At 39.6% G+C, this 16009-nt stretch overlaps 1 protein-coding gene across 6 annotated transcripts in view; it reads left to right on the top strand.

Moving 5' to 3' along the window:
* The window catches only part of tnr (tenascin R (restrictin, janusin)), a 139116-nt gene that overhangs the window by 97019 nt on the left and 26088 nt on the right, over positions 1-16009 (top strand). For 5 of the 6 annotated variants that reach the window (XM_078791538.1, XM_058066132.2, XM_058066131.2 and 2 more), the window contains 7 exons: positions 252-341; positions 2855-2988; positions 3113-3242; positions 5103-5369; positions 7743-7862; positions 7964-8107; positions 14367-14486. In XM_078791538.1, the coding sequence (XP_078647664.1) occupies positions 252-341; positions 2855-2988; positions 3113-3242; positions 5103-5369; positions 7743-7862; positions 7964-8107; positions 14367-14486 (1005 nt within the window). The remainder of the gene's footprint in view (positions 1-251; positions 342-2854; positions 2989-3112; positions 3243-5102; positions 5370-7742; positions 7863-7963; positions 8108-14366; positions 14487-16009) is intronic. The other variant, XM_078791539.1, reaches the window with a different exon arrangement.

Below are 16009 nucleotides of genomic sequence, written 5' to 3'. Positions count from 1 at the left end.
TCTGAAATTGCCATCAACCACCTTGAAGGTTATTTGCACAGTGTATCGTTGTGGTATTATCACAGCTCATCTGCTGTCTACTGAGGAAAATGGGAGTGAGCTCTACATGGGGATGGGCTACACAACTGATTGTATTTGCCCACATGCTTGTTGTCCTTTGGGCATATTGGCAGCAAGGAAATTGGAAGTTGGTTGTTTTTTCTCTATCTTGTGTTTGTGTCCCCATATTTGGATGTTAATTTGTGTTTTAGACCTGCTGCCTGGGACGGAATATGGTATTGGCATTTCTGCCATGAGAGGTGACAACCAGAGCACAACGGCCACGATGAACGCCAGAACGGGTGAGTGAGTTCCTTTCATCAGTGTGGAAACGGTTTACATCTAAACTGTAATTCCCCTCCCCAAACGCCCCTGGACTTGATGTGATTTTGCCATTATTACCTAAATGTGGTGAAAAAAAACCTTATGGATTAAAAACCTCATTCTACTATCAGGTTATGTTCTTATTATTCAGCTTAAATGAAAAAAAAGAGTATAAATAGTAATACAAATACCCCCTTGAACTGGTTGTGAATTATATTTAAATGAAAACTCATCATTAGGTTGTCCATCACTAAGTATCTGGACACATGAACTTGAAAACCACAAGGTGCAAATTAGCAAACAACAAGAGCAGTTATGATGCTAATTTTAAGATAACAATGATTAATGAAGCAGCGCTAAAAATATTATACAGTAATCTAGCGTTTATTGCTGTTAATTGTCCCCACACCCAACCGTGATGAGTGAATTTCCGCAAAGGAGGATTTATTTGTCACAAATGTTTTCATAGTTAGAGCATAGACAACCAGTTGACAATCTTCTCAAAACAGGTATTAACATTATTAGAACCACAAATTAACCAATATAGTACATATCATCAGAGAAAATAAGTCATTTAAGACATGAAACTTGTGTTCAGGTGTATTACTCAGGGGTTAAATTTCCATGGAAATCCAAAGAAATATAGCTGGAATACAAAGGTGCAGATTCTGGAAGATATAGAAAGCTTTTCGCGTGGTTTTTTATGTCTGCTTTATAGGGGTCCACAACGCAATACAAAAGGCCAAAAATGAGCATAATAGGTCCCCTTTAAAAAAAGACCAGTGCCATATTTCCACATTTCCACATCTCAATTTCCCCACTGTCAAGTGCAAATGTCAATATTATGTCGCAGTTTTCCTAACACTGCACCTGTGGAAATCCTCTTTGATCTGTGTGACTTGTCTATCAGTGTTTGGCAAACAGCTCTAAACAGCACAACACTTCCGACACCCCCTGTATGTCCGACACGTACAGATATTCATCCCATTAAAGTGTGAGTCCCTGAAAGCAGAGAGGATTAACAACATATTGGAGGTTTTTTTTGTGTGGCTTCATCAGCTGATGAATAAATAGAGGAGGGTTCAACACTGGCTTTTGTCAATGCCATTTGATTTTCTTGTCCATTGAGTAACTGCACCTTAGAATACAAATAAGCACAGTTTATTCCAAGACAGAATGTGCAACATCCAGCATCCCCCATGTCAAGACTAATCATTATTAACAGCTAACACTGACACACACACAAACATACATACATACCTGCCGCTGCCACTCCTTGTGATCACATTTGTATTCTTATGAATTGGAAAGATGTCATGGTTGGAATGTTTTATGCACATTTGAAGATGCGGAAGTGCTTTCCACAACATCAGAGTGTATTCAGAGCAGCCTTAATGTCATCCAAGCATAAACAGTCCATTTTTTGTCTCTCAGGAAGTCAGAATGTGAAGCTTTTTTTAATGTTTGTTTTCTATCAAAGGAAGGAAATACCTGCAATAAAGGCCAAACAATCCATATTTGGATACATATGTATCATCAGAGCGTATTGCTATAGTAACAACAATGAAAAGACTTCAAATGTAATTGGCCTCTACATATTTTTGTGTTAATAAGCCAATAATTAAGATTGTAAATTAATTCCAATTCAGACATTTGTTCGGGAAGCAAATGATCAGCCGAATGAAAAAAATGCAGTACAACTTGTAATGTTTAAAACAATCCATTCCTGAAATGTTCCAATAGGAAATAATGGAAATAGAAGGCCACACAGCTAGGAGATTCTTATTAAGATTATCTTATAAGATTATTATAAAACATGAAACCATTATAAAACATTAAACAGACAGAAGACATTGACAGAAGTGTCCTGTAATTGCTCATTTGTTGTCAGAGTAAAATATAAGTACCGTATTTTCTGGACTATAAGTCGCTCCGCAGTATAAGTCGCACAATGCCAAAGATGCATAATTAGGTAGAAAAAAACATACATAAGTCGCACTGGAGTATAAGTCGCATCTTTTGCCGGTAATTTATTTTCCAAACTACTTGACCAAAACAGACATTAAATCATCTTGGAAGGCAAGATCTAACGATAAAAGAATAGAGAACAGGCTGAGTAGGTGTAAGATATGCTAACACAATGGTTATTCAGCTAAACGAAAAATAAACATGAATGAAAAAGGTGTCCAGTGTTTATGTAACATAAACAGTTTTTTCATTTATAAGTCGCTCTGGAGTATAAGTCGCAGGAACAGCCAACCTATGAAAAAAAAGTGTGACTTATAGTCCAGAAAATACCATAATTTGGCTGCCATCTACTGCTTTAATGCCATTTTTATGGCATGGTCATAGTTGTTGTGACCTGTTAAGCCCCCTTTCAAGTATCTACTGTACCTCGTCCATTCATCTATTCATCTTCATTGTTGCTTTTCTTGTGAAGGAAGCCCCTTTTCCTCAGTTTTAACAAGTGGGTCTTCTTCCATTCTATCAGGTCTGGATGTTCCCATGGATCTGACCGTGACGGCTTCGACAGACAACACAATTACCCTGGTGTGGGGCATGGTCCAGGGCCCAATTGACTTCTACAAAGTCACCTTTACATCCTCCTCTGGCGTGTCTACTGAGGTAAACAAGACTGATGAACATTTCTCCATATAATTAGACATGTAACTTTAGATAGATACTTTAATCTCCAATGAATCTGCAAGCATACTGTATGTATGTTCTTGTAATTAAATTCCTCTTCCAGCTGACCGTGCCTAAAGATGAAACCACCACCACTCTGACAGACCTGGAGCCCGGGACTGAATACACCATCACAGTGGCAGCTCGTAGAGGACGACAGCAGAGCAACGTGGCCACCATAGATGCATTCACTGGTAAGAGAATTGTCTTATAACAATAGGCAATAGTAATTCTTTTCGGCTGTGTTGACCGAAGGCTGAGCAGTAAAGAACATATGCATAAAGACGGACCAAAATTCCATCTGCTGGATTGAATACACAGGTTATTTTTATATTCTGCTATTGTCTTTATAGCATTAGTTATTTCAATAAAAGCTTCTAAAGTATACTATGTCTTTGTATCCAACACCAGCAGACTTCACTTGCGAACTGTACTAGCAGAGCAAGCATAACAGAATTCAAACGTGACAAGTAGGAACGCAACCTAAAAAAAATAATTTTCTATGCCGCTTATCCACACTGGGGTTGTGGGGGTGTTCTGGAGCTTATCCCAGCTGACTTTGGGCGAGATACACTCTGGACTGGTCGCCAGCCAATCACAGGGCACATATAGACAAACAACCATTCACACTCACATTCATACCTATGGACAATTTGGAGTCACCAATTAACCTAGCATGTTTTTGGAATGTGGGTCGAAACCGGAGTACCAGGAGAAAACCCACACACGCACGGTTAGAACATGCAAACTCCACACAGAGATGCCCAATGGACATTCAAACCCAGATCTTCACAATCTCCTGATTGTGTGGCCAACATGCTAACCACTCGTTCACCGTGCGGCCCCAAAACAGGACTCAGATACATATAATATAAAACAATACTTAAAAATGAATGCAGGACCTATAGAATGTCAGGCCAACAAATTGGTTCATATGGGTGTTGTTTTTTTTTCTGCTGATACCATAAAAATGTGCAGCTTTCCAAATTGTATCGTTGCCAGCATTATTTAAATTGATCTTAACTTATTAAGACTAACCTGTCTTACTTGTTTATAGTCACAGAACATTTAAGTTGGCCATTGGTCATGATTTTTTAAAATTACTTTGTTGAGGCAAAATAGACATTTCTATTACTGTACTCGTATTTGAGTATTTGTCTTGTTTTGTGTGTACAGTGTTTATTTGTGAACTGCATATTGGCTCAGTTAGAAAGGGAGTATCGAGCATCTCTAATAAAAAGCTTACAGAACCGGTTAGTACATTTAAAATTTTGTAGCGGGCTGTTGATCTCGAATCGCATGTATTTGCTATTTACATTATATCCTTTCATGTTGTATGAATGCTTGGGTTTCCTCCGAGTCGCATAATCTACGGAACTTTCAGTCACATCGCCCATCATAATTTTGCTTTCTGATGGATTTTGTCTTTTTGCTGGTCCTTAAATCCTCTTGATGACTTTTTTCGTCTCATCTGCTGTCATTATTCTTCTTCTCTTCACCGTCATGGCCACCACCGCTGTCATCACCTCATCATCATAATGAACTTCATAATTTTCCATAATCTGTGGGACCACTACTAACAAGACTCCAACCATCAGGCATGGAGGGAGATGACAGCACGATAAGATGGGAGATCAAAGGAGAAAAGTTAATTACTTGTCATCTTCTCATCCACTCCACGAGGAGTATTTCATTTTCTGTGCCTGAGACTTGTCTTGAAGAAAAACATCATGTATTGATCTTCAGCAGCTTGAATTTTTAATGACATAAGTAAATAGCAGTCACATGCAAAGTATACCACCTTCACTTTGACTGAGGGTGTTTCCTATTACTCTTTACATGAACTTACTGCTTCATGTGCTTTACCGTCGTTTTTTTTTGACAGGAACATCTCCTATGATCATTGTTATCATCCAGTTCCAAGCATTGTATCATCTTCATCACCAGCTCTACGTCCATCCATGTGCATTTCCATCAATGGCCACCATTTCTATCCTTGAAAACGCTGTCTTGGAGACTCTCCTATCATGACGTTTGACCAATATTCCATTCAGGGATCAGGCCCGTCTCTCACCTCTACTTATCCGAGGTGACCTCCGACTCAGTGCTGGTGGCTTGGAGTTCCCCGGCACCGCCCGCTGACGTCTTCATCCTCAACTACAGCTCTGCCGATGGCACCGACACCTCTAAGGTGACCCTGGACGGTTCCAAGACCAGGTCGCTTGTGCAAGGTCTGCTGCCCTCCACTCAGTATGACATCAGCCTGATTACAATACAGGGGGACGTTACCTCTGAGCCCGTTACGGCATCCCTTACGACAGGTGAGCATCACACAAATCAGGCAGAGGTGATAAGTACACTCCTACTGACTGTGTATTGTTATCACTCATATTAAACTGATAATCCATGCCAGTGATGGCAGTGATGGTTTTCCCATTGGAAAGTCAGTGAGTACTCATATCAATAGTTGGATGTGCTATGGGTTGTCATCTTTGACTTCGACTTGCTGTATCATCTATAATGGTGTTGAAATTGTACAGTTGGAGGTGTGGTGACAGGAGTGACGCGTCTGTCATCTTCAGTTGCTGGCTTGGTAAAATAATACAAGTTGCAACCCTGCTTCTTAGATGGGAGACTGAAGTTGATATAAGAGCATTTCACCCAGCACACATGTAGCTTATTGTGTTCGAATATAGATGCACAGGTCACGGTGCGATTCAAAAACAGTACTTTGGAAATCCAGAACGATCAATTTGATTTGATGCAGTGTACAAATGATACGATTCGATACGGTTTAGATTCAAGTCTTCGGTTTATGTTTGTTGTTGTGGACATTAAACTTTATCTTATAAAATAAAGACGCCAATTCAATGAAAGTGTCATTCTGACAGTATTTTCTAATGTGTGAAAGAGCACATCATATCCCCAAGCATAAATTTTTAAACATTTAAGTCTTAACTTAAGTTTGCTTGTATACTCCTGTGTGCAACAACAATAAACAAGCATGAATGCGTATAATAAAGAAAAAACACAAGCCTTAACCTTCTGTCCATTATTATTATTATTCATTCATTCATTTTCTACCGCTTATCCTCACGAGGGTCGCGGGGGTGCTGGGGCCTATCCCAGCTGTCTTCGTGCGAGAGGCGGGGTACACCCTGGACTGGTCGCCAGCCAATCACAGGGCATATATAGACAAACAACCATTCACACTCACATTCATACCTATGGACAATTTGGAGTCACCAATTAACCTAGCATGTTTTTGGAATGTGGGAAGAAACCGGAGTACCCAGAGAAAATCCAAACAGAGATAGCCGAGGGTGGAATTGGACTCGGGTCTCCTTGCTGTGAGGCCTGCGTGCTAACCACTCGGTCCGCCGTGCATCCCCTGTCCAATTAATAACCCAAAATAAATAAACAGTGCAATGCCCTTTATATAATGACACACAGAGAAGTAAATAGTATTTGCCACATGCGTGTGATAAAAATTCTGCTCAAAGTAAACAATCCCAACATGTCATAACAATGGTAGATGTACAACAATTTCAGATTGAGCATAGTGTTGTCAACACTCCATGCTCAACATTTCAAAGTAATGATGTTACAAAGCAGAAATAGAAGTACTCACCTCTGTTGGTCTGGCTGCTCATAAAGCAATGAATACTATTGTAACAACAGATGGCTGATTATTATCGATACAGCAACTCTCAGATTATTAAATAATGGGTCGTTCGCTCCTCAAACTGTATACCCGGTCCTATCCCTACTATTTACTCTTTCTACTACTCCTAAGTTCAGATTTTGCTCAGTGGTCTACACACACAAATACACACACACACACACACAGGCATCAACATTCATTCATTATCACTAATAGTGTTGGAGTAAATGAATTCTGAAGCAAGCTGTAGTGTTATTTTGTATTCTATTGCTTTCCCTGGAAGCTTCATTAAATAATAAACAACATAAGCTATCATTCAACATTCGCCCATACGAAAGCAAATTTAATTGGTAAGATAACCATGCCTGAATGGGCATGTTTTTTTTATTATATAGAAAGTTTTGTTTTTTTTTTAGCCAAGTGGAAATTACAGGATTTCAGAGCCAGGAATTATAAATTACCCCCTCTGCTCATGAATAATTGTCATTATTCTTTTGATTTGAAATGTTTCTCATAGCAGAGAGTGCCTTAATCATCTTCTTATTATTCCCATCTCTTACTTTCCTTTGCTACACCGTTTTCTGACTGTCTTGCATAGCTATGAAACTGTCATACGTTTAATTGTTTGCACACATCTTTGTTTTAACGTTTACCACAGCACAGCAACTTAACAGTTGCAGGAAACACATTTAAAATTGTCAGCGGGTGGGACGAGACGGACAATCTCTTGTGAATGTTCCCTATGACTTTTAGCATTATGACAGGTTGCTCCCTGAATATCTTGTAGAAATATTTACATTTTTCTCCCCCGGCCAAATGACAGTCTTATGTATGCAAATGTGCTGAAAAAGGTAGTTTGAATGATGCTTGTTCTCTAAAAGTGTATGTAAATTGCTGTGCTTGAAATTCAAAATGTGCACTGAGAGTTCACTTAGTCGCAAATGTGACCCACGAAAACATCCATTTTCCACAATAACTGTACAGGTTAGTGCGTGGTTAATTGTGTGCCTGACCAAAGTGTGCATTACAGGTATGGATCCACCCAAACAGATGACGGTGTCTGCTGTGGCCGAGGACACAGTGACTATTTCTTGGATCAAACCTCTGGCTCCATTTGAGTATTATAAGCTGTCCTATCAGTCAGCCAGAGGTACTGTACTTTGATTTTTACGTCATATTTACCAATGAACACTAACTTACATTTTGTTTTGGAAATGAGGAGAAAGCTGAGTATTGCTGTGTGTCCTGCAGGTCGAGTGGATAGCGTCATGATTGACAGCGATGTGACCAACTACACCTTGTCTAGTCTGTTCCCTGCTACTGAATATGAGATCAGTTTGAATGCTGTCAGGGGGAGCCAGGAGAGCAAAATGGTCACAGCCTCAGTCTTCACAGGTAGGAACAACAGTTCACTGTTTCATCAAAAATGAAACAGTTACAGTAGGCTCCTGAAAATGGTTTTGACCAATCCTGATCAAATTTGATACACGTGCTTGTCAGTCCCCTCTCAATGTGTGGACCAAATTTCATGTTGATTTGACTGAACACCATAAAGTTATATTGGGTGTTTTTCTATAGCGTGGACTCATCCGTATGAGACATTTTACGTGAATCCAACTCGAATCAAACTTCAGCGTTTCATAGCAGCGCCACCATAGTGCTTGTGTAGTACCATAGTACATTTGGACAATGTAGTTGTCCAAAAAAAAAAATGGCACGTTTTGAGTTTTATCTTTTTTTATGCAACAAATCCAGCGTACGAGATCATACACCCGTGTGATAAATTTGGGCAAAATTGGGTTGGGCATCTTTTGAATTTGAACATTCCCACGATTCCAATTCGTTATTTCAATTCCAGTTCCTAACGATTCTTGTGTTTTTTTCTGGTGCTAACCAGAGATCTTTTTAATAATAATAATAATAATACATTTTATTTGTATAGCGCTTTTCAAAATACTCAAAGACACTTTACAGAAGAATGGAGTTGAATAAAAGCAAGTAAACAGAGTAGAAGACACACCAAAATACAACATTACTTTGTTAATACACAGTTAAAACATGAGAAAAAACGGGGCGGGGCACAGCAGTTAGATATAAAAAGTTAGACATTAAAAACAGATTTAAAGAGGTGGGTTTTGAGTTGTTTTTTGAAGGTGGGAAGGTCAGGGCAAGCACGGAGTGAATGGGGCAAAGAGTTCCAGAGGGTGGGGGCAGCGATGGAGAAGGCTCTGTCACCCCAGGTTCGGAGCTTGGTCTCACAGGGGAGTGCCAGGAGGTTGGAGTCTGAGGAGCGAAGGGGACGCGAGGGATTGTGTGGATGGAGCAGGTCTGAGATATGGGGGGGTCAGATCGTGGAGGGCTTTGTAGGTGATGAGAAGAATTTTGAAGTGAATGCGTTGGGGGACGGGAAGCCAGTGGAGGTTTTGGAGGACAGGGGTAATGTGTTCATGGGAGCGGGCGGAGGTGAGGAGGTGGGCAGCAGAGTTCTGAATATATTGTAGTTTGTTGAGGGTTGTGGAAGGTGTACCGTAGAGAATACTGTTGCAGTAGTCGATTCTGGTTGTGATGAATGCATGGATCAGGATTTTTGGATGGCATTTCTGAACTTCCCCTGTATTTTTAAATTATTTATTTAATCAACTTCACATTGAGTTTCTCACAGATATATTGTCACAGGACTACACTTTCACAAAACATGTTTTCTTTTAAACAGAAAAACCATTACAAAAAGCCATTATGAAAAACCATTTCCGTTGTTTATGTGTTCGTGACAGTGTGATCCTACTTGTACTTAACATATACCAACCTAAAAAAAAAACAACAAAAAAAAACCATATACTAACCTGGGTGCAGAATAAAAAAAAAAGGTTTGTCTACGAGCTGAGTTACCATAGTTAGCACTAGTATAGTTTGCTGCCTAAATGTTTGCGTAAGCTACTTTTTATGACACCAGTATTTTGTTACCATAAGTAAACAGGATGTTGTGCACATCACTCATCACACTGAAGACTGGAAGCGTGTTGTGTCTCCCGACTTTTGTTAAAAGTACATGAATAAATTTGCATCCTGCAATTTTGGCATCATGAAATCCTCTGCAACATTGGCATGACTGCTTAGAGGAAGTCCAACATATTGCGTCAAAGATGAGGCACCATGAATCTCGAGATACAATTTCCTTTGCATGATGTCATTGCAAATATTTCACTGAGCTGACCGCTCTTTTTGGATGAAATTAAGGCAAAGGCTCTTCACCGGCTTCTTCTTTTTTTGCAGCTATTTCTTCTGGTCGGCGGACTGCGCATTGAAAATAAGAATTGACATAGACAAATTTGAACGAACCCCGGAGAATGGAAATGTTAGTCCCGGTTTGTCCCTAGGCATACCCTAATCTTCTTCCTCTAAAAACATACTGACAATATCTTGGCTTGAATCGTAGTTTCCATTCCAAACTCATATCATCTGCTTTAGTGGGTTATATTATGGGTGGACCTACCTTTCATGCTGCGTTAGCATTTGTGTGATCTTATATTACAGTTTATTCCATTGTATTGAATACCTTAATATTAATTGAGATGTCAGGGTTTCTTGATGCTTTCAAGGGACCTGTTGAGATGAAGAAGTATGTCTCATTTAGTCTACTTGCCACAAAGGGTAAGAGTTGCTCTGCACTGGGTTGGTCAAAATGTGTGTAAAAGGACTGTCCTCGCAAACAAACAGACACATCACACCAAATCAAAGGGTACAGCTGGCATTGTTGCAATAGATGAAAATGTCCACCCCAAGACCAAGTAATTGGTAACCTATTCCAAAGTTCATCTCACTGCACTCTGCCTCTTTATCCTCTTTCGCCTCCCGCCAAGTCTCTGCCCACTTTCTGTTTCCTTCGCTCCGTCGCTTCCTTCTAAAATCTCCCCCGCCCCCACGAGTGGAGGAATCACCTCTGATTATTTTTCCAATCTGAATTGAGCAGCATAGCGCGTAGAAATATGGAACACACTTCTCGCTCAAAGAATTTCCTTCACCCAAGATTAACACACTCCCTGTAGTGTATGCATAATCTTCAATGTGTGTGTGTGTGTGTATGCGTGTGAGTGAGTAGAATGAAGAGGGTGTGTTTGCATGTCAATGAGCCCTGATTTTTGCAAAAAAAAAGCCAGGTTTCAAGAATCTATTGCGAGGAGAAAAATTAAGCAATTTTTTCTTTTGCTTTTTAATCTTTGTCCTGTTGTGCCCCTCACAATTCCATGATATCAGACACTAACAATCCCAGTGTGCTTACAAAGAGCAGCACCACTGGGGTTGTATAGTAGGCTGAAAAGAACATAAAGTCAAGCTTGTTAGAAGTGGTAAATAACATTCTCCTCACAATGCCCAACCAGGAATCTTTTAATGCCACTTTAATGCCAGTAATAACAAACACATGATTTACAATAGCAGCGCCTGGACAAATACGTCATAGCATTGCTACTTTAATTATCGGAGTAGATTAAAATTCAAGGAACTATATTTCATTTTGCCAGGACACAGTTGACACTAAATGGACTCTTTAAGCGTTAACAGTGGGCTCATAAGGAAAATGTCAGGACCTTTAATAAATGTTTCTCCCCACAACACTGGAGTTTTAGTATAAATATCATTACAGTCAGCCTAATTTATCCTCTTTCCAATGAACATTGAGTTGGGAGAATGTTTGTGGAATAGCTATGAGGCTCAAGTATCCTTTTAAGGTCCCATATTAGTATTTTTAACACACAAAATTGAGCATTTATGCTTGAATTTAGATACTTACAAAGTGCTTTTAGCAAGCCCTAATGGGAATGATCATCATCCATCATTCACAATCCTTATGTGATATATAAACACATGTTTCTTTCCCTTTTTTGTGCATTATAAGACAAAAAAGTTAATATCAGCTAGCTCACAATGCTGTCATTAGGGTACACCTAGTTCAACTATGAAACCTCTTATAACGCATCGTTTGATCTACATGCTGTGATCCTACATTAACACTGATGATAACATGGAGTAGTTGCAGTATCTTGCCGTATTTTGATGATTTAAAACATGACCGAAACTTCTTTTCTCAGCGCATTGATACACATACTTATGCTAGTTCTGTCAACAACAGCAGCGACAACACTTACGATGTCCGCTCTGCTTGGGATGGCTGTGTCTTCTAGCACGAGACGTGTGCTCCACTCCTCAGGTAAAAATACTGACAGCAAACAAGCTTCTTGTTGAGTCTTTGTAGTGAAATAGAGAGCTAGGTATCCACTCTTCCATCTGTTCATGACGCTGAGACTGTACGTCGTGTTAGTCCGTGAGATAAAAATAGTTTTTCAAGTTAACTGCTACAATAATAATATTGCGCTAGCTTGGTTAATATATACAAGTCAGTTATGTAAATGGAACATTGTTGGCATTTTTTAAATATTTTGTTCCCATCAAAATATGTATTTTCAATGCTGCTTGTTGTTAGATAGCTCATATTAACTACTTTTCTAGCGCTAGAATGCACAGAAAAGGTAAAGAAATACATGTTCATGTTTCACATAAGGACTGTGAATGATGGCCAAAATTCCCCCAAAAAGTGCAGTTCCTCTTTAAAGCTAATGATTTATGTTGGTCCTTGTCTCTCTCTGGCAAAGTGTGTGTCTTCTTATTTATCATATATCCTACAGATACCATAGATCAGCATTCACACAAATTCATGGATTTAATATTTTAATTATTATTTTTCTTTTTTTTTTCTGACAAAAATGACGTTTTTCCCACAGAAAATACAACTACACCTAAGTTGGACCTGCAACTTGTACTCTAGAGCAACGGGACACAAATGCCCCCCAAAAGAAAATCATATACTGCAGATTACAAGCTACAAGTAAACTAGTTATGTTTGTCAAGTTCTTAGGCTTGTTGTTTAGGCTATGGTTATCTGAATAACTGTTAATATGTTAATAGACTTGGCTAAAATACGTATGTTAATAACGTACCATCAATAAATGACTCTCGTTTTTTTGTCATTCCCTGGAGGCCCTGGCACATAAACCTTGCTAAAAGATCTATTGTAACCTTCCCTTCCATATGCCATATATTACATAAAACACTGTGACGCAAGTGTTAGTTATGTGAGGTTCAGTGCTAACATTCCACTCACATTTTAACAGCAACATCACACAAGTTTAGCCTATCCACTCAAGAAAAACAAAATGGTGAAACTCCCAGCTACTAGTAGCTGGCTTGTAGATATGTAGTTGGCATAGCTCCAGGCTTTATTTTAAGATGTGTAGCGAAGCCTGCTTTTTACAAAGCTGCCGTCTGTGAATTGTTGGGCGTATACATGGGCTCATCTCATTAGGCGGTATCTTCGACTTCTGCTAAGCTTCTATTAAAAGTGCAGCAAACAATTGAACAAAACAATGGGCCATACCACACATGCTACATCTTCCCAGTGCCAATTATAATAAAAATGTTAATAGTAATTACTTACCATAATGAAGCACTATCTTGCATTCTTCCATGTATCTTAAAAGTGTTGTGTATTTGCGGGTGCAGCATTGCAGCTTTACTAATCATAATGCTGGAGCACACACAGGTAGGCAGGAATGTCTTTCTAACTGCTCTGTCTGGTGAACATAATGGCCGGAGGCGCTGCACAAATCAGACTGACCTCACGGCCAACCGGGACAGCTGGTATGTTCCTGAATTAACCACCAAAGGACAAATAAAAAGCCTTTTTTCCTGAAGTTAAACGGATGCGTTCAAGTGCATAATAGCGCACTAACACTGTGGAATTAAACTCAACAGAAGGCAGACTATTGTTCCGTGTAAGGACTGTGTCTCACCTTATTGGTCTGTTTTTTTCAGAGACACTGTAGTTGGTTTCAAGTGACTCACAAGTGCAATCAGAAGATGGAACACGGTGATTGGATTATCAGAAACCTTGATAAAGGAGAGCTGCCTGTTTACCATTTTTCCCCCTGCATATTCTCAATCGCCCATCTAATAGACTGAATAATCCTCTGCATAATTTACTTAAACCTTTTTGCAATTAAAGTAATGACTTTATTCAAGTTTGCTCATTTATCACAGAGATAAGGACTCCGAGTCACCACAGCATTTTAACACGTACTGTTTCTTTGTTTTATTCTAATTAGTGTCAGATACTATTATTATTTCACGTCATCCAGACAGCTTCGGAAGACTGACAATCTTCTGTGTTGGCTTGCCGTGTTCTGTGCTGTTCTAAAATAACACACCTGAGAGGGAATTGCGGTTGAAACATTGAGGTTAAAGGTTTAATTAAATTCAAACTCAGTGTTGGCATGTTCGGCCGTCTGAGAATGAAATTAGTTAGAGGGTTGAACAAGAGAACATCTGCAGCATATTTTTCTACTAATTTCACTTTGAGGTGGAAGTAGTCATGGTGGCAAAGTGTCATTATTAAGCAGGATTCATGCAAAATGTCTGGAAGTCCATAATTACTCCTCAAATGTGGCCATAACAAGACAATACCCTATTCGGTCTTTGTGTGATGAAAGGAAACACATTCTTTATGGTTAATAAAACCTGAAGATACATATGCTGACATGAATGGTGATTATTGTCAAAGGCTTTTCCAAATAACCTCCCTTGCCTCAACCTCCAACCCTAGCCATGGACATGCCGTCAGAGTTGACCGCACTCAACATCACTCCACAAGGAGCCCTGCTGAGGTGGAACCCCCCTCTGTCGACTGTTGACAATTATGTGCTGACTCTCACACACAACCAGGGTAAGTTTGTCACACTCTTCTACTTATTATATTTCCATAATTTATTTGCAAGGGACAATATTATAATGAGTAATCAGTGTGCAGCTTTATATGAGTATTGATTTACATTTACTAGCCACTAAAAACAAGTCAATAGGCAACCATTATTGTCTAAATGAATGTGAGTACACTTCACAGTGTCCAGATTGTCAACAATTAGTGTGAGCAACATTGTTATGGCACACTGCTGTAATCCTCAAGGGCATGGAATTCACCAGGGCTGCAGAGTTAGTTACAGGAATTCTCTTCCACTTCTCCATGAAAACATCCCTAATGGATCTGGTGAATGTTAGACACCTTGCAATCCTCCTCATTCTGTTCTTTTGCTTGAGGATGCCCCATAGATATTGTTCAGGTCTGGAGGAGACATAGTTGGCCACTCCATCACCATCACCTACGTTTTAATATGTTTTGGCCCAGTTTATCAAAGGAAGTGAGGATGTTCTGCTTTAAAATGTCACAGTGCATCCTCTTAGCAAACCACGGCTCCCCAGTGAGGGCAGAACTTGTGCAGCCCCAGACACATTTGTCTGGTACTCACTTATGTTGCCAGATATTTAGACAAGAATGGTTGTGGATTCAATCATCTTCATCTGGCTGTAATTCATACTGCTATACAAGCTGTACACTGACTTTGAAATTATTAATACGTTTCCCTTGAGAAGATAGTGTCCTATAACAAAATGGTTGCTTACTTTTGTGAGATATTATATCTCCACACTATTCCCATGCAAGAACCCATTGTGCTAAATGGCACTGTCTGGCATAACTAATAAATGCAATGGCCACTAGCTCTGGAAAGTTAAAAGTTTCAAAGGGCAGATTTAACAGAGCAGACCGTATATTGATGCCACTGTCAGTATGATGCATGGTTGTTTCATAAAAGGTGCTACTGTAATTAATTTTGACTTACTAGCTCATTAAAGAAAACCACTCTCCCTATGCTGTCTGCACAATTAAACGATTAACTGCAGTATGCAATAGCCCCCTAAAGATGGGACAGCTGTAGGGTCCATTGGAATTGTCAGATTTATTTTTGTTCATGCACTGAGGAGAGATTCGATACAGCAGGTACCGCCAAGGTTTTTCCCATTTAGAGTGTGACGCATCCTCCGAGGCAACACGGAGCCATTTGTCTTGCCCTCAGTATATTTCATCATGCTTGGTTGAACTTCTAAGGCCGGGGCCAAAAATATTGCAGTTACTGTGCAGTATGCTTTTTTTTTGCGATGCAGCTCGTGTCCTCACTGTCTTGACAGCCTTATACAGATAGGTGAGAGATAGCCATATTGCTTGGCCTCTCAGGGTCTGTTTATAATTTGCTCCATGAAGCATACCTGGCATACCTGCCGGGTTACTGCAAAGCAAAATAACCTCTTCCAGCAGCTTCTAACTACTTGAAATGCATAATGTTCTCCTCGGCCCACTGTTGGGAGGCATTAACCTTTAGCACCAGGTCTATCAGGATATTTTACCTTGTCCAC

Source organism: Doryrhamphus excisus, linkage group LG6, assembly GCF_037039965.1.
Source record: "Doryrhamphus excisus strain RoL-2023G ecotype Guam linkage group LG6, RoL_Dexc_Guam_v1.1, whole genome shotgun sequence".
In the NCBI taxonomy this organism is placed as follows: Eukaryota; Metazoa; Chordata; class Actinopteri; order Syngnathiformes; family Syngnathidae; genus Doryrhamphus; species Doryrhamphus excisus.
The sequence above is the reverse complement of the archived record's forward strand: the minus strand, read 5'-3'. Positions and strand labels throughout refer to the sequence as shown.